General features: G+C 42.4%; 1 protein-coding gene across 3 annotated transcripts in view; it reads right to left on the reverse strand.

The window, feature by feature from the left end:
• Positions 1-15908, reverse strand: part of trip10a (thyroid hormone receptor interactor 10a) — a 36750-nt gene extending 20842 nt beyond the window's left edge. Inside the window, exon 1 of one of the 3 annotated variants that reach the window (XM_077618876.1) lies at positions 15516-15908. In XM_077618876.1, the coding sequence (XP_077475002.1) occupies positions 15516-15539 (24 nt within the window). In that variant the 5' untranslated portion in view covers positions 15540-15908. The remainder of the gene's footprint in view (positions 1-15515) is intronic. The other 2 variants (XM_077618877.1, XM_077618875.1) reach the window with 2 other exon arrangements.
• Between the last annotated feature and the right edge of the window lie 4733 nt (positions 15909-20641).

The raw sequence follows: 20641 nt of genomic DNA on the forward strand, positions 1-20641 counted from the left end.
AGTGGACAGAGGGCAGAGAGGTGATTGTCAATGTAAACATTATAAGAGCGAGACGGGGAACCTCCAAATTGGAACACAATTTCCTAATTACAAACCATTTTTTGCTACACTTCAAGCTATTTATTGCTACAAATATAATAAACCGTACAAACAACGAACGCCACATATTTACTCACATAAGGCGCATTTAGAAGTCTAAAACTTTCCCCAAAGTGGTCGGGGTGCACAATCAGTCGATGCGCCTTTTGTATGCACTAAATTCAAGATTCTGTAGATGTCGCTGACAGCTTGAATGTCTGGGTACATTGCTTGCTAACGTGCAATATTTATGTAGTGAAAAGGCGGAAGTGACTGACGCATGTGCGCATGTCATGCTCAAAGCATGACAACATTAGCAATCGATGACGTTTTCGTCTGCTACCAGTGATCGAGATGATCCAGATTAGAGCCGAAAACAGTTTTACAAAAGACGTACTTTTTAAAATATTTTTGATCCCATACAAAAGTTGTTATACAGCATACACAATTTGATATAATCAAAAAACGTTTAAAATATGAGAAAAACATAGGTTCACAGGTATGCTTACGTCAAAGTCAAATACAACAGAACGCTTTTATACCGTAGTTATTACATTTTAGCACCTAACAACAACTGGAACATGTAAACAAAGCTGCAGCCAAGTTTTTGTAATGTCTATCATCAGATCACTGCAGCCAAACTACCACAACATTTAAAAATGTATATCACCATCAAGAAGACCCCTGAAATATCGCCAACTGTACAATATGACGCAGCGTTTCACCAAATCCAAGTCAAAGTACAGTCATACCTCTACTTACGAATGCCTCTAGGTCCGAATTTTTCACGTTACGAAAGCTTTTTATATGCAAACGAGTGCCTGTAGATACAAAAAGATCCAACTTACGAAATCCCCCCAAAAATAAATGCATTTCCTTATCCATTATTTTATTTTGAAAATATTGTTGCGGATGCATCGATTCTCACTTTAGAACCTCCCTACACTCAACTGGGCTCTCAATGACAGTCTCAAAAGAACCACTATCATTGTTTCAAGATTGTCTCTTACCTACCTGTCAACCTCGGCTAAATGTTCCCCTTATTAAGGATTGCAATTCCCTTTATTAAGCGAGGACACCGTACAAATGCAACGTGGTACATATTTACACATACACAAGGCACACGTTCATTCATTTTCTGAACCGCTTTATCCTCACTGTAAAAGTGTAAAATTTACTAAAGAATGCATGGCTTTATGACGCGACGGGTCAAAGGGGAACTGTAAAAGTCTAAAATTTACTAAAGAATGCACGGCTTTATGACGCGACGGGTCAAAGGGGAATGTGCGTGCGCATATCATGCCCTGTCCAACTCGGGTGAATGCTACCCTTATTAATGATTGCCATTCCCCTTATTACGCGATAATACCCGTACAAATGCAACGCGGCATATATTTAGACACAGGGAACATATTTACTCGCATGGGGCACACGTAGAAGTCTAAACTTTACTACAGAATGCACAGCTTTATGACTGGACGTGTCAAAAGGGAATGCCCGTGCGCATAACATGCCCTGCCCCACTCAACTAAAAGCTACCCTTATTAATGATTGCAATGCCCCTTATAAAGCGATAAAAAACGTACAAATGCAACACGCCACACATTGTCACACACACACACAGGGCACACGTAAAAGTCTCAAATGCACTACAAAGTGGACGGCTTTCTGACGCCATCGGGTCATAGGGAAATGCGTGTGAGCTTATGTTTCAACGCGGATAGATTTTGTATACTTCATAATCATTCTAAGACATTAATAAATAATTTTCCTATAATTTTCTCGTGTGTTTCTCACATCTTTCATACAACATTGAGACACTTTGACCAAATTTAAAGGCTTTAGTTGGTAGTTGTGTGAGGACCGTGGAACGAATTAGAGAATTTACATATCAAATACTGCTCTACTTAAGAAATTTTCAAGTTACGGAAAAAGTTCTGGAACCAATTAATTTTGTAAGTAGAGGTACGACTGTATTAACCAAGCGACAGCTATTTGTGTACAGGGGAGTAACATATCGACTTGTTGAAAGTATCGAAAAGTATTTAAGTATGAACACAGAAATGTTTTATTTGATTGCAAAAGTATCATTACTCAGTTAAAGAAGTATAAACTTTTTCACGGGTAAAATAACTATGATCCCTCACCACTTTCCGACTTCAACATTTGCGGCTTCAGTACAATGCGTTTTTTTATATTAAGTATAAAAAACAAAAGTTCATAAATATCATTATATCACACATGACTTACTACCTAACAAGTTGGTCATCGGCCTGCAAAACATTAGAACGGATTGAAAACATTTAAAAGCAAGCTCTCAAAGTACAGTGGTACCCTTTCCACGACAACGCACTCGTAAACGGAACAAACAAATTTAAATTAACTTGGATTAATATATACAGACACTCAAACATACGTTTAATGTAACTTTACACAAAACTGAATTCTAATTTTGTTGTAATCTTTTGTTACCTTCGTTTTTCGGGTTGGCGGTTTGCCACGCCTCCGCCCTCACGTTCGCTATCGATGGACTGTTTGCTGTTGTATTGCCTTCAAAATATTCCCAAAATGATGCACACAAATGTCCTCACAATAGGATAATGCACAACCACTTGCCAACGAGAAATAGTCTGTGAGGAACGATCGAGGGACCTTTCCTAAGAAAGAATAACAGGAAATGACATGGCTGAGCTTCCCACGTATTGATTGTGGGTAATGAAGTTTTATTCTGAGAAAGGTTGCCATTGCCTACGGGTGTTGTGTGCAGGAGTATACTTCATTACCCAGAAAGCCCTCTTTTTGCATGCGCGTTGTGCGTTTCCTGGTCCTAGGAGGAACTCGTCTGAATTATTCTTTCCGTGCTCGTAAATATTGTTATACACGAAAGATATGCAAAAAAGACCTGGCTTGGTCGCATCACAAAATTTTGACCGCATAACGGGCGAATTATTCGATCGAAATTTCCCCCGTAAGACGAGCATTTTGTATGACGAGCGGTCGTATGACGAGGTACCACTGTATTGGACAGAAAACCAAAAATCCACCACTTTTGTCAGATATTCAAAATACACAAACACTTGAACTGGGACAACACTTAAATTTGCAGATGCTACCTTGGCTTACAAAATCTTCCAACACAAAGCTCCTCCACCACTGCAAGATTTTGTACCAAACAAAAATTTCAACAAGGGCTGGCTCTAGAGGTGACTGTAGTTCCCTTCAAAAAGACTGCATTCAGCCAACTCTCGTCCCTGAACCACTTCGCCAATCATCTTAAAGCAGACATGTCCAAAGTCCGGCCCGCGGGCCAATTGCGGCCCGTGGACAAATTTTTACCGGCCCGCGGCCTCTATCATGATTTTTTTTTTTTTTTTAATTTTTTTTTTTTAATTTTTTTTTTTTTTTTTTTTTCATCATGAAATCAATAATATGCGGCCCGCCAGCACTGTTGACCACAGTATAAAATACATGTGTACAAAAAGCTATTTTTCATATTTTTCATTTCATCAGAAGATGGCAGTAGCCCTGTGGCCGCACTCTGGCCGCCGTGACCCTTGACCTTGCGTGATCGTTTCAGCCCAGCACATTTCTAACATGGCGTCTGTAAACAAAAAAAGGAAAGTTGACCGCGAGGGCCGCCGCTTCCAGGACAAGTGGAAATTTGAGTATTTTTTCACTGAAATACGAAACAACTGTGTCTGCCTAATTTGCCAAGTGACTGGCTGTTTTCAAGGAATTCAACATCAAGAGGCACTACCAGACGAAACATGCTAGCTACGACAAGCTAACTGGGAACAAACGCGGTGAAAAAGTGAAGCAACTGGAAGCTGTTTTAACGGCACAGCAAAGCTTTTTCACAAGAGTCCGTGAGTCAAATGAAAATGCCACAAAGGCAAGCTACGACGTGGCAACGCTGATTGCAAAGCACTGCAAACCTTTCACTGAGGGTGAATTTATTAAAGACTGTGTAATGAAAATGGTTGAGAAAATTTGTCCCGCGAAGAAGCAAGAGTTTGCCAATATTTGCCTGGCTCGTAATACTGTGGTACGGAGAATTGAAGACGTTTCATTAGATATTAAGAGACAGTTAGAGGCAAAAGGAACTGAGTTTGACTTTTTCTCGTTAGCGTGCGATGAAAGCACGGATGCGTCCGACACCGCTCAGTTACTGATCTTTTTAAGAGGAGTGGACAATGACATGAACGTGAGTGAAGAGCTTCTGGACCTCCAGAGTCTGAAGGGCCAAACAAGAGGAACGGATTTATTTGTTTCTGTTTGTTCCACCGTAAAAAAACCATAACGGTCAAATTTCCATGGTTAGTTACTACTACTACATTCAAAGAATGTCAGGCTAAATAGTCGGCCCCCACACATTTTCACCTTACCAAATCTGGCCCTCTTTGCAAAAAGTTTGGACACCCCTGTCTTAAAGCCTGGCTCTTAGACGAACAAAATGCAATCCCAACGCTGTCTAAAACTGTGCTACTTGTGTGTCTGTGTGCGTGTGTGTCTGTGTGCGTGTGTGTCTGTGTGCGTGTGTGTCTGTGTGCGTGTGTGTCTGTGTGCGTGTGTGTCTGTGTGCGTGTGTGTCTGTGTGCGTGTGTGTCTGTGTGCGTGTGTGTCTGTGTGCGTGTGTGTCTGTGTGCGTGTGTGTCTGTGTGCGTGTGTGTCTGTGTGCGTGTGTGTCTGTGTGCGTGTGCGTCTGTGTGCGTCTGTGTGCGTGTGCGTCTGTGTGCGTGTGCGTCTGTGTGCGTGTGCGTCTGTGTGCGTCTGTGTGCGTGTGCGTCTGTGTGCGTGTGCGTCTGTGTGCGTGTGCGTCTGTGTGCGTGTGCGTCTGTGTGCGTGTGCGTCTGTGTGCGTGTGCGTGTGTGTCTGTGTGCGTGTGCGTCTGTGTGCGTGTTTCTGTGTGCGTGTGTCTGTGTGCGTCTGTGTGTGTGTGTGTCTGTATGTGTGTGTGTGTGTGTCTGTGTGTGTGTGTCTGTGTGTGTGTCTGTGTGTGTGTCTGTGTGTGTGTCTGTGTGTGTGTCTGTGTGTGTGTCTGTGTGTGTGTGTCTGTGTGTGTGTCTGTGTGTGTGTCTGTGTGTGTGTCTGTGTCTGTGTGTGTGTGTGTCTGTGTGTGTGTGTCTCTGTGTGTGTGTGTCTGTGTCTGTGTGTGTCTGTCGTCGTTTATCTTGAACCTACACAAAGATGGAAATTGCTCATTAATATGTGCTGTCCCTAATTAAATAAATCAAACTCAAAAATGTCAAAATTCACGCTGAAACTCGCAAGCGAAAGACGGGAGATGAAAAATGGCAGATGTCAGGGCACCGCTTCTTCTCCGGGTGGCACTCAGCGCAGAAGATGGAGCGAAATTTCACCATAGATAAAGAATAACGTGCCGAATAATAACAACAGCCGAGAAGGATGTTGTCTTGCCTTTACTTTCATTTCCTTCGGATTACAATCCGCATCACGCACAGAAAAACTACGCCGAGCCTATTTCCGATATTGTTTGGATTTTGAATCGCCGTTTAAAATGCCCCCTAAGTGTCCTATGTCATCAACAACATCATAAATGAATTGACCGTGCGTAATATTAACAAGGAAGAGGCAAACATTCGGAAGATATCCGTTTCCAAGGACACCAAAATCATTGTTAAGATATTTAGATATTAATACATTAGTCTTTTCATATGCTTATAAGTGTAATTTAATAAATACATTTCTCGATAATTGTACAGTCGCGAAAACATGTACAGTGGTACCTCGACATACTATCGTAATCCGTTCCGAGACTGAGATCGTATGACGAGATTCTCGTAATTCGAGCGGACGTTTCCCATTGAAATGAATGGAAAACAAATTAATTCGTTCCAACCCTCTGAAAAAAAAAAACAAAAACAGGATATTGGATTGGAAAAAATGTTTTATTTCTTCTAATTCGCCATGTATTAACAAAGTAATAAATAACGAGTGGCTTAATAGAAATAAAATGTGTTTAATAGAAGTAAAATTAGACACATTTCGCGGAGGGGAAGGTAACGACAAACACGGAGGCGGGGGGAGGTGTTGGGGGGGACTTTATCCACAGCAACGACGCACTCGTGTAAAACATGTTTTATTTCTTCTAATTCGCCATATATTGACAAAGTAATAAATAACGAGTGGTTTAATAGTAATAAAATGTGTTTAATATAAGTAAAATTAGACGCATTTCGCCGGGGATATCGACAGCGACATACACACGGAGGCGGGGCGAGGTGTTCGGGGGGGACTTTATCCACGGCACTCGTAAACGAACAAACAAATTTAAATTAACTTGGATTAATATATACAGACACTCAACGTTTAATGTAACTTCACACAAAACTGAATTCTAATTTTGTTTTAATATTTTTTACCTTTGTAACGGGTTGACCCCACCTCGACGTTCCGCCGGAGCCTTCAAAACGAATGCATCAAGAGTTGTTTGGAACTTGCCGCTTCCCCGTGTCTGATTACCGAGTGTATATTCCAGATCTTTTCTTTGCAAAACTCTGCCGATCCATTGTTGTTTACCTGGTATGTAAATGTAGACCAAGTGGGGGGAAAAACGGGTGTGGAAAATGCAAAGTCCACCCAGTGCTCGTAGACATATTTTATACACGAAAGACATGCAAAAAAAGACAGTGCCATGGCCACCTGGCTTGGTCGCATCTCGGGCGAATTATCCGATCGAAATTTCCGTCGTAAAACGAGAATATTGTATGACGAGCGGTCGTATGACGAGGTACCACTGTAGTATGGTGGTAATAATAGGGGTGATACAACTTTTTAGATTATCGCGGCTGTCATGTAAGTGCGGCGTCGTGCGTGGAATGTAGTTGGACCCAAACGCGGGGACACAAACTAGGACGGAGTGCAGTGCTCTAACAAAACTTTAATAACTAAGGCAGGATATTCAGAAAATAACAAGGACTTCGAATCAAATAACAAAACCAAACCTGACGGGATGACATGGGGAAACGAGGAACATGGAACACGGGTACCAACGCAGTGTAAAGCAGACAATCCGACAAGGACTGACATACACAGGGTTTAAATCAGGTGTCTCAAACCGATTCCGCCGAGGGCCGCAGTGGGTCCTGTTTTTTGTTCCAACCGATCCAGTGCCGACATTTTAACCAATCAGGTGTCTTCTAAAATAAGTAGCACCTGGCTGCGATCAACTGATTAACTGATTACACTTGCAAAAGGTATCCTCTTGTTGAGTTGGAATGAAAACCTGCACCCACTGCGGCCCTTTGAGGACCGGTTTGAGACCACTGGTTTGAATAGACAGACATGGGTTGACGAGACAATTAGGAACACCAGGAGATACAACATGGGCGGAGAAATGACAGGTGAACACAAGGAGCAACATACCGGTCAACCTCGGCCAATTGCTCCCCTTATTAATGATTGCAATTCCCCTTTTTAAGCGATAAAAAAATGTACAAATGCAATGCAGCACATATTTACTCACATAGGGCACACTTAAAAGTCTAAAATGTTCTACAAAGTGGACGAGGTGCCCAATCATTATGCACTAAATTCAAGATTCTGTGGATGTCGCTGTATGACTGACAGCTTGACTGTCTGGGTACATTGCTTCCTGGTGTGCTATATTTATATAGTAAAAAGGCGGACGAGTAAAACGGGAATGCGCGTGTGCCTATCATTCTTTAAGGATAACAATATTAGCAGTCGACAATGTTTTCGTCTGCTAGCAGTGACCGAGACAATCCAGGTTAGACCCGAAATGGGTAAAACAAGATCGGTTTTACAAAAAAAAACTTTAAAAAAAAATCCCGTACAAAAGTTGTTATACGGCGTACACAATTTCAAATGATCAAAAAATGTATAAAATACAAGAAAAACGTACAAGTTGACAGGTATGGGGCAATCACATGGACAGGTCACACAGGGGAAAGAACGCATAACAAAACCAGATCCTAACAGGGAAATTTGAGAGATTACTGGAGAGGATATTTTAGATTTCCCTTGTCATTAAAAGGCTGCCACTGATGGCGCTATAAATGCTCAATACATGTGAAGCTTGAAGCTTGCAGCCTCCTAGTTAAAATGGATTGGATGTCTACCAGTGATAATGCATTTAAATTTAGCAGAAAGATGATTTAATACAACATGATTAGACCTCTATCATCATCAATGGCACTCAAAGAGTTCAAGCGAATTGTCTTATAGATTTGTAGTTTGTTTTTTAATTAAAAAAGAAAACAGTAAATATCTTGATTTTTGCACCTTTATTTTGAATTTGGATAAATTGAATTATTCACACAAAAGGTTTTAAAAAAGGAGTTATCTTTTATAATATTATTTTTTTATATATTACAATATTTTAGTTAGTTTTAGTTCTTTTTAAGGAAAAATGATCACTAATAGAAAAACTGAAAGACTTAATATTTAATGTAGTTTTTTTTCTATTTATTTTATCAAAAGCCAAATATAGTGTTGTTTTGAGGATAGATATTGAGTTGAAAATGTTTGCATCATGCCAACAGAAGTACAGGCCGAAGACAACAATTCCTTCTTTATTTGCAGTTTGAGATATGTCAGTGTGCTAAAAGTGTTGAAACTAATAAATCAAGGGGCAACTGAATTTGCTTTTAAATAGACTAACATACTTTGACAAATACCCTAAGTCAAAATCTCTGCTTCAAAGTGGCATTACTGCTGTCCAATCAAAGTAGGCCAAAACTAATTAGGCGATTGCATAAGCACACAGAATAGAAAAAGGGACCATGGCCTGCAGGGGAAGACTAATGACCACCCAGTCTTTATCTATGCAATGTACTCCTGCCAGTCAGAAAAGAAATTGCAGCCATCATGTAAAGTACTGTCGTCTTAACTCTTTTAACGCAATTGCCGATGATAGATGTCCAATCATATTGCTCTGATCATCTTTCTACTGTGAATTTCAATGAGTTTCGAATTAGTCAATGTCCAATCAATTGAAATGGGGAGGATGGCAGCGAATGAGCCTGTTTATTCCCCGTTTTAAAAGTCAATACTCAGCCCCTATCAGATGTTATTGTCTTTATTCTGTTTACAATGAATAACCCGCCGTCCATTATTCAGCCCAGTTAAGTTTGTCTTTGTCGAGGTTGCCAGAACTCTTTAGACTACATGAACTAACTTTCACAAGCAGAATTAATGATGTCATTTGCACTACAGCAAAAATAACAAAAACTAAAGAAAACATTACGGATCTCAAATGAGTCATGGCAAAATCAGAAATAAAACAAAGATATTGGACACTGGAGATGCCTTCAAGAATAGAGACAACTGATAACGAAGAAAATATTAATACCTCACAATTTCTCCTCGACAGGTGATGTACCAAACTTTTTAGTTTACCGATACAGTGATACCTCTACTTACGAACGCTTCTACACGCGAAATTTTCAGGTTACCAAACCATTTGATATTAAAGAAATTACCGTATTTTCACGACTATAAGGTGCACTTTAAAGTCTTAAATTTTCTCCAAAATAGACAGGGCGCCTTATAATCCAGTGCGCTTTATATATGGACCAATACTAAAATTGTTATTGCGATAAAATAAAATAAATCAGTCGATAGGGTACGCCATCCTCTACAGGTCTTGCAACTACGGTAAGCAGCCAGCGACTTCATTTTCCCCCGTGCGCGATTCATGCTGGGATATGTAGTTCTTTTGTCAATACACCCAGTATGACGGCGAGCACACTAATTTGGTGCTCGCCGTCATTCCGGCTGGATTGACAAAAGAACTCCAGCCGCTAGATTGGCGTAAACAGCATTCAAAGGTAGACTGCGAACTATATATACATATATATAAATTATATATGGATCAATATTGAGCCGTAACAGCTCTCACAACTACGGCAAGCAGCCCCCAACTCTACTTTTTTCCCCGTAGAAAAAGTAGTGCGCAGTGACTGCTGGGATATATGGTTCTTTTGTCAACCAATTGACAGCGGCCGGGTACTCGGATGATTCGCCTAAAGACGTTTCGCCGACGGACGTTTGACAGATGGACAGGTCGCCGAATGGACGTTCCACCAAACGGTCATTCGGGCGAACGGAGGTTTCGCAGAAATGGGATTCGCGCGCTCGCCCCGCCCCCGGATCGTGTGTGTACAAGTTTTTCAACCTCGGCCCGTGGGCCATATACGGCCCGTTAGGATTTTTAATCCGGCCCGCCGCCGGCGTTGTCCAAATTATAGTAAAAATCAATGATTCATTTCCCTTTGACGCTCATCACTCTCAATTTATTAGTCTACCGTCAATGGCAGCCCGGGAATAAGCACTCTTGGGCGGGCATGTCAGCCCGGGAATAAGCACTCTTGGGCGGGCAGATGTAGCAGAACCGAGCCGTGAAATGACAGCAATCAGGTTAAATCCATCCTAAAACAGCATTTATTGATCAAATACAAATACTGGAGCTCTTTGGACATTAGAATCGAGCCCAGGGAAGTGAATTCCTTGGTAAAATGTCGCGATAAGGCAAAAAAACGTCTATATACGACCATTCGCCAAACGAATAGGGTGGATTTACAAAAGAACTCCTGCCGCTAGATGTTGGCGTCAACAGAGCATTCAAAGCTAGACTGCGAAATATAAATATTGAGCCGCAAAAGCTTTGGCAACTACGGCAAGCAGCAAAGACTATTTCCGGTGCGCGGTGAATGCCGAGATATATAAAACAGCGTTGCATTTGGGTTGAGCTTGATCTAGCACATTTATTCTATGTTCGTCATCATTCCCAGTGGAAGTTTCAACTGTGGTCCGAGCTTTCAGGAAGGCATAAATTACTGACTCGATTAATAACGACTTCGGTTGTTCAACATGAGTTATTATGCTATTGCTGTGTCACGAAAATACTAATACTTTAACCTCGGCGAAAATGAAAAAAAACTGTTGTTTATTCATGTTGGGAGTGAATGGAGTTGTCAGAAAGCTGATTTGTAATCTATTAAGTTTGGCTGACCTATCTGACTGTTTTGTTGACAGTCTGACATGTATACTGTAGACCCGTATAATGCGATGCGGTAGACCAGTGTAATGCGGAGTGGTGCGCCTTTAAATGTGATGCGCCTTGTGTGTGTCAAATACAGAAATAGCACTCGTTACTGACACTGCGCCTTTAAATGCGGTGCGCCATATAGTCGTGAAAATATTGTACTGTTACAACATTAAATGTGACGACTCCTTGGCATGGCCTCTCTGTGATTTAAAAAAACAGGTCATCAATGAACGACTCCTTTGGATATAAGAGGAAGAAATTGCAGGAGATAGTAATGTAAGTCAATAATTTCTGAAAAAGCACCACAAAAGGGGAACGTAAACCCAAACCGGCAAGAGGCCAGTGTCCGCCATCGGTTTCTGGGATTGCTGCCACAAAAGCCACTTTGCATTTTTTCAGTTCTGTTTTTCCTTCCTTAGCCTGTTAGCTCCCGCAATCTACTACTTCTCGTTGGCAAGTGGCCGTGCGTTATCTTATTGTGAGGACATTTGTGTGCATCATTTTCGGAATATTTTGAAGGGAATACAACAGCAAACAGTCCATCGATAGCGAACGTGAGGGTGGAGGCATGGCAAACAGCTAACCCGGTCAGGAGAAGGTAAAAATAAAAATTAAAAAAAATTAGAATTCAGTTTTGTGTAAAGTTACATTAAACGTATATTTGAGTGTGTCTGTATATATTTATCCAAGTTAATTTAAATGTGTCTGTTTGTTTTGATGGTTACGAGTGCATTGCCGTGGATTTTTTAATAGATTGCGAATTGGAAGAAATAAAACATTTTTTCCAATCCAATATCCTGTTTTTGGTGTTTTTTCAGAGGTTTGGAACGAATTAATTTTTTTTAGTTCATTTCAATGGGAAACGTTCGCTTGAGTTACGAGAAGATCGACATACGAGCTCAGTCCCGGAACGAATTAAGCTCGGAGGCAGAGTTACCACTGTACACGAAAGAGATGCGGCAAAAAAGACGTCTCATGTCTTGGCCACCTGGCTTTCTCGTATCTCGAAATCTTTATCGTATCTAGAGATAATTATTTGCTCGAAATTTTACTCGTATCTCGAAATGCTCGTATGTCGGGGTGCTCGTATGTCGAGGTACCACTCTAATGGGTAAGGAAATGCATTTACTTTTTGGGGGATTTCATAACTTGGATCTTTTTTGTATCTCGAGTCACTCATTTGCATAAAAAAATTCAGAACTTGAAACTTTCGTACCTAGAGGCATTATTAAGTAGAGGTATGACTGTATTTGTCTTCTGTTTCTTAAAGGCGCCGCCATTTTGCGACAAATATCAATCATGTTCCCTTTAGGATTTTGTCTGCTCATCATCTTTGTACCGGTACTCGTAAAATATTTCACCTTGAGCTGGGCGATATGACAAAAATTGTTATCACAAAAAAAATATCAGTCGATATTGATAATTATCACGATAACTATCACATCTTTTTTGTTTCAAATTTGAAACTTTAAACTTCTGTGAATAAGCAAATAAATAACTTTCCTCCTTATTCAAATATGAATAACTATTACCTTGCTTTATAAGAAAACAATATGAAATATTTTTTAAACTATTTTTGTTGTGCTGCTGTGCAAAAATAACACCTCTCCTTCCTTACACTATAAAAAGTACAGAATAAAACCTGCAAAAATTTTGACAGGCGTCTATTTTCATAAATTTGCATTCAAACCAAAAGTTGATGTGCAATATGAAATAAAATAATCAAATGAAGACATCATCATTGCCAAGCAGACTATTTTCAGCCTCACAACAACAAACAGTGTAAATTTACCTCACATATGGCAATTTACAAAAAAAATACAATAAAATAAAAAGTTGGATGAACTTAACCCATTTTTACCCAAGATAAGTTTTAGTTTTAGAACGATTTTAGAACATTTACATAGTGGGGAAACAACGTGAAAAATATTACAGGCTGTCCTCAAATGAGGACAGTGGGTTAAGGACCAAAAAAGGACCCTAAAATTGTCAAGTATAAATAGAATAATTTCCTGCAATAGACAGTGATACACAACCTTCTCATTTTCTGAACCGCTTTTCCTCATTAGGGTCACGGGGTGCTGGAGCCAATCCCAGCTGTCTCGGGACCAGAGGCGGGGGATACCCTGAATCGCTAATTTAGAGTGTCCAATCAGCCTACCATGTATGTTTTTGGAATGTGGGAGGAAACCGGAGTACTTGGAGGAAACCCATGCAGGCCCAGGAAGTACATGCAAACTCCGGCACTCGGACGTTTCGTCGAAAGACGTTTGGTCCCCGGACGTTTGGTCGACCGGACGTTTGGTAGAACGGACGGGGCGTCAACCGGACGTTTGGTAGAACGGACGGGGCGTCAACCGGACGTTTGGTAGAACGGACGGGGCGTCGACCGGACGTTTGGTCCCCGGACGTTTGGTCGACCGGACGTTTGGTAGAACGGACGGGGCGTCAACCGGACGTTTGGTAGAACGGACGGGGCGTCGACCGGACGTTTGGTCCCCGGACGTTTGGTAGAACGGACGGGGTGTCGACCGGACGTTTGGTCCCCGGACACTTGGTCGACCGGACGTTTGGTAGAACGGACGGGGCGTCGACCGGACGTTTGGTAGAACGGACTGGGCGTCGACCGGACGTTTCGTAGAACGGACTCTCCTTCTCTCTCTCTCTCTTGATTATAATTTTGAGAGCAAGAGATTATCTGGTTGCTCGCTTTCAACAGTAAACTCTGTCTCTCTCTCTCTCTCTCTCATAATTTGACAGCGAGCGAACCTGGCGACCAAACGTCCGTTCTCGACCAAACGTCCGTTCTCGACCAAACGTCCGTTCTCGACCAAACGTCCGTTCTCGACCAAACGTCCGTTCTCGACCAAACGTCCGTTCTCGACCAAACGTCCGTTCTCGACCAAACGTCCGTTCTCGACCAAACGTCCGTTCTCGACCAAACGTCCGTTCTCGACCAAACGTCCGTTCTCGACCAAACGTCCGTTCTCGACCAAACGTCCGTTCTCGACCAAACGTCCGTTCTCGACCAAACGTCCGTTCTCGACCAAACGTCCGTTCTCGACCAAACGTCCGTTCTCGACCAAACGTCCGTTCTCGACCAAACGTCCGTTCTCGACCAAACGTCCGTTCTCGACCAAACGTCCGTTCTCGACCAAACGTCCGTTCTCGACCAAACGTCCGTTCTCGACCAAACGTCCGTTCTCGACCAAACGTCCGTTCTCGACCAAACGTCCGTTCTCGACCAAACGTCCGTTCTCGACCAAACGTCCGTTCTCGACCAAACGTCCGTTCTCGACCAAACGTCCGTTCTCGACCAAACGTCCTTTCTCGACCAAACGTCCGTTCTCGACCAAACGTCCGTTCTCGACCAAACGTCCGTTCTCGACCAAACGTCCGTTCTCGACCAAACGTCCGTTCTCGACCAAACGTCCGTTCTCGACCAAACGTCCGTTCTCGACCAAACGTCCGTTCTCGACCAAACGTCCGTTCTCGACCAAACGTCCGTTCTCGACCAAACGTCCGTTCTCGACCAAACGTCCGTTCTCGACCAAACGTCCGTTCTCGACCAAACGTCCGTTCTCGACCAAACGTCCGTTCTCGACCAAACGTCCGGTCACGGCAAACTCCACACAGGTGGACCGACTTGACCTTGAACCCAGGACCCCAGAGGTGTGAGGCCGACATGCTAACCACTTGTGCGACCAGTGACACAGAACCTATTTATTTAAATTAGATTTGTGAATGCTCATCTTTCAGTCATTGACTTCTTTACACATCCACTTAATTTTGACTAGGATGGATGAATGAACAATGTTCCTTTGTCCCTCCCAGATAAAATTAATTGGACTCCAGCACCGTCAATGGCACCTAATGAGTTTACAAGAAAATATCTTCTGTTGGCACTAATATCTAAAGTAGACCAAAAACTAATAAACCCTAAGCAAACAAATTTCGATTCGTGAGGCACCCAGAGCTTTCCACCCCTAATGTGTGGTGTCATCTCTATGGTAGCAAAGCGTCAACAAGTACTAAATGCAAAGTATTCTCAACCAGCCATCTATGAGGCGTAGGTTTGGGAAATCATTTTAGTGCAAGAACATAATGGATGACGTTACAACTTTGATGCTCTTGGTAACACTGGATGTGACGTTCAAACATTGTCATGTCCAACCTGCGACAAGCTCTTCACAAAATGGACACGAATTCTTTTGCATCACGCGTACCTAATGAAGTGACCGGCGAGTGAGCGAACGTGTGTGTGGACGATCTATCCAAAATTCGTAGTGACCATGAACGCAGCATGCCGAGTAATTACAACACATTTAGCAGCTATAGTGACAAACAAATGCAAAAACCTAACACGAGTCCTCCGAAACCCGTTACTTATTCGGCAGTAACTCACCCAAAGCTCCGTGCCCCAGTCCATGTTCAGCCCGCTGGCCAAACCCTCTCCACCGGCCCGAAAACAAAGAACTTCTCCAAAGTTATCCGAGTATAATCCCTGAAAGGCGGGCGATGGAACACTTTCTACCCGTCGTAGCACAATGCAGCGTCGCTCCCGTCCTTCAACAAGTCGAGTGAACCGGTGACATAATTGTATAATTAAAGCCGTCAGACAGCTGTTAATCTAGTTTGACTAAATATTTTTCATAGCGAAGGAAAGGATAAAATAACTGGGTTTCATATCCGCGTCACTCCCAAATCCTTAAAACCTTAAAGGGCCAGCACACTGAAGTTTGACTGCAAGGCCACGTCCCGCCTGTAACGGGGTGCGCGTCCTCGTACGTACTCTGCGTTGACGCGCACGTCGATGGTCACGTGATAGCTGCCACGCACCGATCACTTCATTGGGACTTTAGGTGGTTTACGTCGGTTATGTCAAACAGTGCATTAAGTGTATGGTAATTATTCGCAGCTATAGGTAGCTATAAAATCATCTGAACTAGTATTGATGGCGTTGAGTGATCATGTTTAAGTTCGGCGGTAGACGTCTCGTCCATTTGGACTGGAGCGATCCGCGAATCCTCTCTCTAATTTTCTCATCACATTTCACCTCATTTTCTGAACCGCTTTATCCTCACTAAGGTCGCGGGGGGTGCTGGAGCCTATCTCAGCTGACTTCAGGACAGAGGCGGGTGACAGCCTGAATTGGTTGCCAGCCAATCGCAAGACACAAGGAAACAAACAACCATTCACGCTCACTCAAACCCAGGGGCAATTTAGAGTGTCCAACCAGCCTACCATGCATGTCTTTTGGGATGTGGGACGAAACCGGAGTACCCAGAGAAAACCCACGCACATGCAAACTCCACAAAGGTGGATAGACTTGGATTTGAACCGTGGTCCCACACTGTGAGGCTGAAGCGCTAACCACTCAGATGCCGGGCCGCCCTCCGTGAACCCTGAATGCTAAAATGACTACGTGCTGAATGTAAAAGCTGCTGATTTTCAGAGCAACTCTGGTTTGTCTATTACCGCCAATGGCAAAAAAACGAAGGGTTCTAAAATGTTTTTTCTAATATTACTATTATTCAGGGCGGCCCGGCATCTGAGTGGTTAGCGTTCAAATCCAGGTCGGTCCACATGTGTGGAGTTTGCATGTTCTCCCTGGGCCTGTGTGGATTTTCTCCGGGTACTCTGGTTTCCTCCCACATTCCAAAGACATGCATGGCTGATTGGACACTCTAAATTGCCCCTAGGTTGAGTGTGAGTGGTTGTCTCCTTGTGCCCTGCGATTGGCTGGCCACCAATTCAGGGTGCCCCCCGCCTCTGCCCCGAAGTCAGCTAGGATAGGCTCCACCACCCCTCGCGACCCTAGTGAGGATAAAGCGGTTTAGAAAATGAGATGACTATTGTTCAATATTTTGTTTGTTGCAATGGAACATTGTCTTTAACAATCGAGTTTCCTAAATGTGTCATGTCACCGCATGTTAGCCCAGGGGTCGGGAACCTTTTTGACAGAGAGAGCCATAAACAATTCCTATTTTCTAATGTTATTTTTTGAGAGCCATTCTCAGAATTCAAAAGTAAAAATACATGAAAATGTGTGATTTATTTTTTGGTCATTTCACCACTTTTGAAGTACAAAAAGTCTCCAAATTCTCTTGACAACATTGTTATGCTGCTAATAAATCAGTATCAATGATATCATGCATGCAGAAGAGTAATAAAAAACAAAATTATGATTAAAGTGGTGGTAGAGGTAGTGTCAACGCCACAGTGACGCTCTATTAGTGCGTTCGGGACTCCGCTTTCTCACCAGTGATTTACCTATTTACCTCACAGGTTAGTGGAGAGCCATATGCACCCATGGAAAGAGCCACATATGGCTCCCGAGCCATAGGTTCCCTACCCCTGTGTTAGCCCCTATTTTGCTTAACTCTTTATCGGGCACAAGACTATATTTGACAATAATATAACAAAATGCATTCTTTTTATGTACCGCTTATCCTCATAAGGGCTGCGGGGGGTGCTGGAGTCTATGCATATAGGTAGCAGACAAACACGCACGCACTCCTACCTAAGGACAATTTTGGCTGTTCAATCAGAATACCATGCCTGCTTTTGGGATGCTGAAGGAAATCCACACAGGCCCGGGGAGAACATGCAAACTCAAAATGCATTCTTTTTATGTACCAAAGCGTGAAAGCTCTGTAGATATTCTTCCATTCCACGATCTGTACAAATCAGAAGTGTAATTCATTCATTCCTTTTCAACACTGTTTACCAATGGGACTTTTATTAATGATTTTAGTTATTTATGTTTTATCTCTTACGACCTCACCTAGCTAAACTTTTTGGCTGCTGTTAACAGCAATAGACATCCAATCAATTTTAACTGTGAGGGACTAGAATCGATTGAGTGCAGATCCTTCTGGTTGAAATGCACTGCCATCAATAGATGCTTTCTAATATCAATTTCCCTCTTTACCATCTCGCACAACATATATAGTGGGGTACATAGTCAAAGTATTTAGTCAACCACCAAATGTGAAAGTTCTCCTACTTGAAAAGATTAGAGAGGCCTGTAATTGTCAACATGGATAAACCTCAACCATGAGAGCAAAGGATCTTTATGCACTTTTTCCAGAAATTGCCTTTTTTCAAATTTAGTTTTAGCAACATTTTATTAACCCTTTTTTTCAGAGACAGTGGATGTCTGTTCAGAAGTTGTCATTAGTTTAACTTATTCACTGTGAAAATAAGTATTTAGTCAACCACCAATTGTGCAAGTTATCCTACTTGAAAAGATTACAGAGGCCTGTTTTTGTCAACATGGGTAAACCTCAACCACGAGAAACAGAATGTGGGAAAAAAACAGAAAATCATATTTAATTTTAATTTATTAATTCTTAATCCTTAATTCTGGGTATGATGACAATTAGGCTTTTTTGTCGAGTCAATGATGATGACAAAGCCTATGTCCAATTATTATTATGTATCGTCGGTTGCTCTCTGCCCTCACTGGAAGATATTGCCAGCCCTCGTTACCTCAGCAGAGCCAGGAACATCATCGGGGACCTATACCACGCTGGTCACAATCTGTTCCAGCTGCTGCCCTCTGGCAGACGCTATAGGTCTCACAAAGTACGGACAAATAGGCTTAAGGACAGTTTTTTCCCACATCCATCAGGACTCTAAACTTGCGGTAACACGACACACAATCCCTTCTGTGTAATAACTTCGGGGTGAGGTAACATGAAAAGACGTTGGGCGGTGATCTGCCTCCTACTGGCTGACTGAAGGTAAGTGAAAGACAGTGAGAGGTAAGTGATCCGCTCGGGGGGTGATGCGATGTGTCCATCACGGCAGAATGCCAAATTATGAGTCTGAAATTATGTTCACTTATTTGGGTCTTTTGCCGGGAAAACGCACCTTATGGAGAAGCACTACCAATTTCGTCATACGCAGTTTCTGGGTATTATGACAATTAGGCTTTTGTCGAGTCAATGATGATGACAAAGCCTATCTCCGATTATTATTATTATTATCATAATAATATGTACTAGGTTTGTCAAAGTAGTATCAACTAAATCGTTTTATCCTGGGACTGGGTATGATATTTGATTGCTAATGTGTGGATACACATTTAATAGTCTCATCTCATTTTCTGAACCGCTTGTATCCTCATTAGAGTCGCGGGGGGTGCTGGAGCCAATTCCAGCTGTCTCCGGGTCAAAGGGCAGAGGACACCCTGAATCAGTTGCCAGCCGATTGCAGGCCACAAGGAGATGGACAACCATACACACACACACACTCATAGCTAGGGGCAATTTAGAGTGTCCAATCAGCCTACCATGCATGTGTTTGGAATGTGGGAGGAAACCTGAGTACCCGGAGGAAACCCGCACAGGCCCGGGGAGAACATGCAAACTCCACACAGATGGACATGACCTGGATTTGAACCCAGGACCCCAGAGCTGTGAGGCCAACGCGCTAACATTTAATAGTAACCAATATATTTTTTACATTTTCCTTGTTAACTCATTGGCTGCGGGTGGCCCGGGTGATGAGTGGTGAGCTCGTCGGCCTCACCGTGGAGGACCTGGGTTCAAATCCAGGTCAGTCCACCTGTGTAGAGTTTGCATGTTCTCTCCGGGCCTGCGTGGGTTTTCTCTGGCTACTCTGGTTTCCTCCCACATTCCAAAGACATGCATAGTAGGCTGATTAGACACTATAAATTGCCCCAAGGTATGAGTGTGAGCGTGAATGGTTGTTTGTCTCCTTCTGCCCTGCGATTGGCTGACCACTTTTATGAATTATTTGCCATAAAAATTAACTTAAAGGTTTGTGTACCAAAGTGATAGCCACTAATTTGATCATTGTGTCTGGGCAGAGGTTTCACAACAATGTGTGAAAAACAGCAGGTAACTCTGGGTGTTTGCTGTATAAACAATTTAGCTGTGTTCTGGCAGTTGTGAAGCTTTTACTAATTTGATCATTCCTGGCCTGTCTAGGCATTCTGTTCCTTTAGTTGAAAGAAAGGTGTTATAGTTTGAGAATCTTTCACCTCAACAAATGTTTAGGTTAGCGCCCACTTTGGACCGAGGGAATGAAGGCTTTAAGAAATGGAGTCAGAACGGGAATCTCGCCCTTTCTCGAGCCAATAAACAGAACTGGTCATGGAAGCTTCAATAATGTCTTGCCTATATTTTTGTTAACAGTTGTTTCACCAGATCTTTCAGAACAAAGAAAAAAACATCTCACACCCCCAATTCAGGGTGTCCCCCGCCTCTGGGCCGAAGCCAGCTGGGGTAGGCTCCTGCGCTTTCCGCGACCCTAGTGAGAATAAAGCGGCTCAGAAGATGAGATGAGAGAACTCATTTCATAGATGGTGCTAGATGTCCAATTTATTTCGACTGGGAAGGGTAAATAAATTAACTGGAACTGCTCAACATTTTGTACCATTTCCTGTTTATTTTAGGGAATTTCTGGGTTACTTTCTGTTTTTTTAGTTTCACTTTTGGGTTATTTGCTGATAATATTAGGGAAATTTAGGATACATTTTTTATATATATAAAAAAATGA

This window comes from Stigmatopora argus, chromosome 14 (assembly GCF_051989625.1).
Source record: "Stigmatopora argus isolate UIUO_Sarg chromosome 14, RoL_Sarg_1.0, whole genome shotgun sequence".
Lineage (NCBI taxonomy): Eukaryota > Metazoa > Chordata > Actinopteri > Syngnathiformes > Syngnathidae > Stigmatopora > Stigmatopora argus.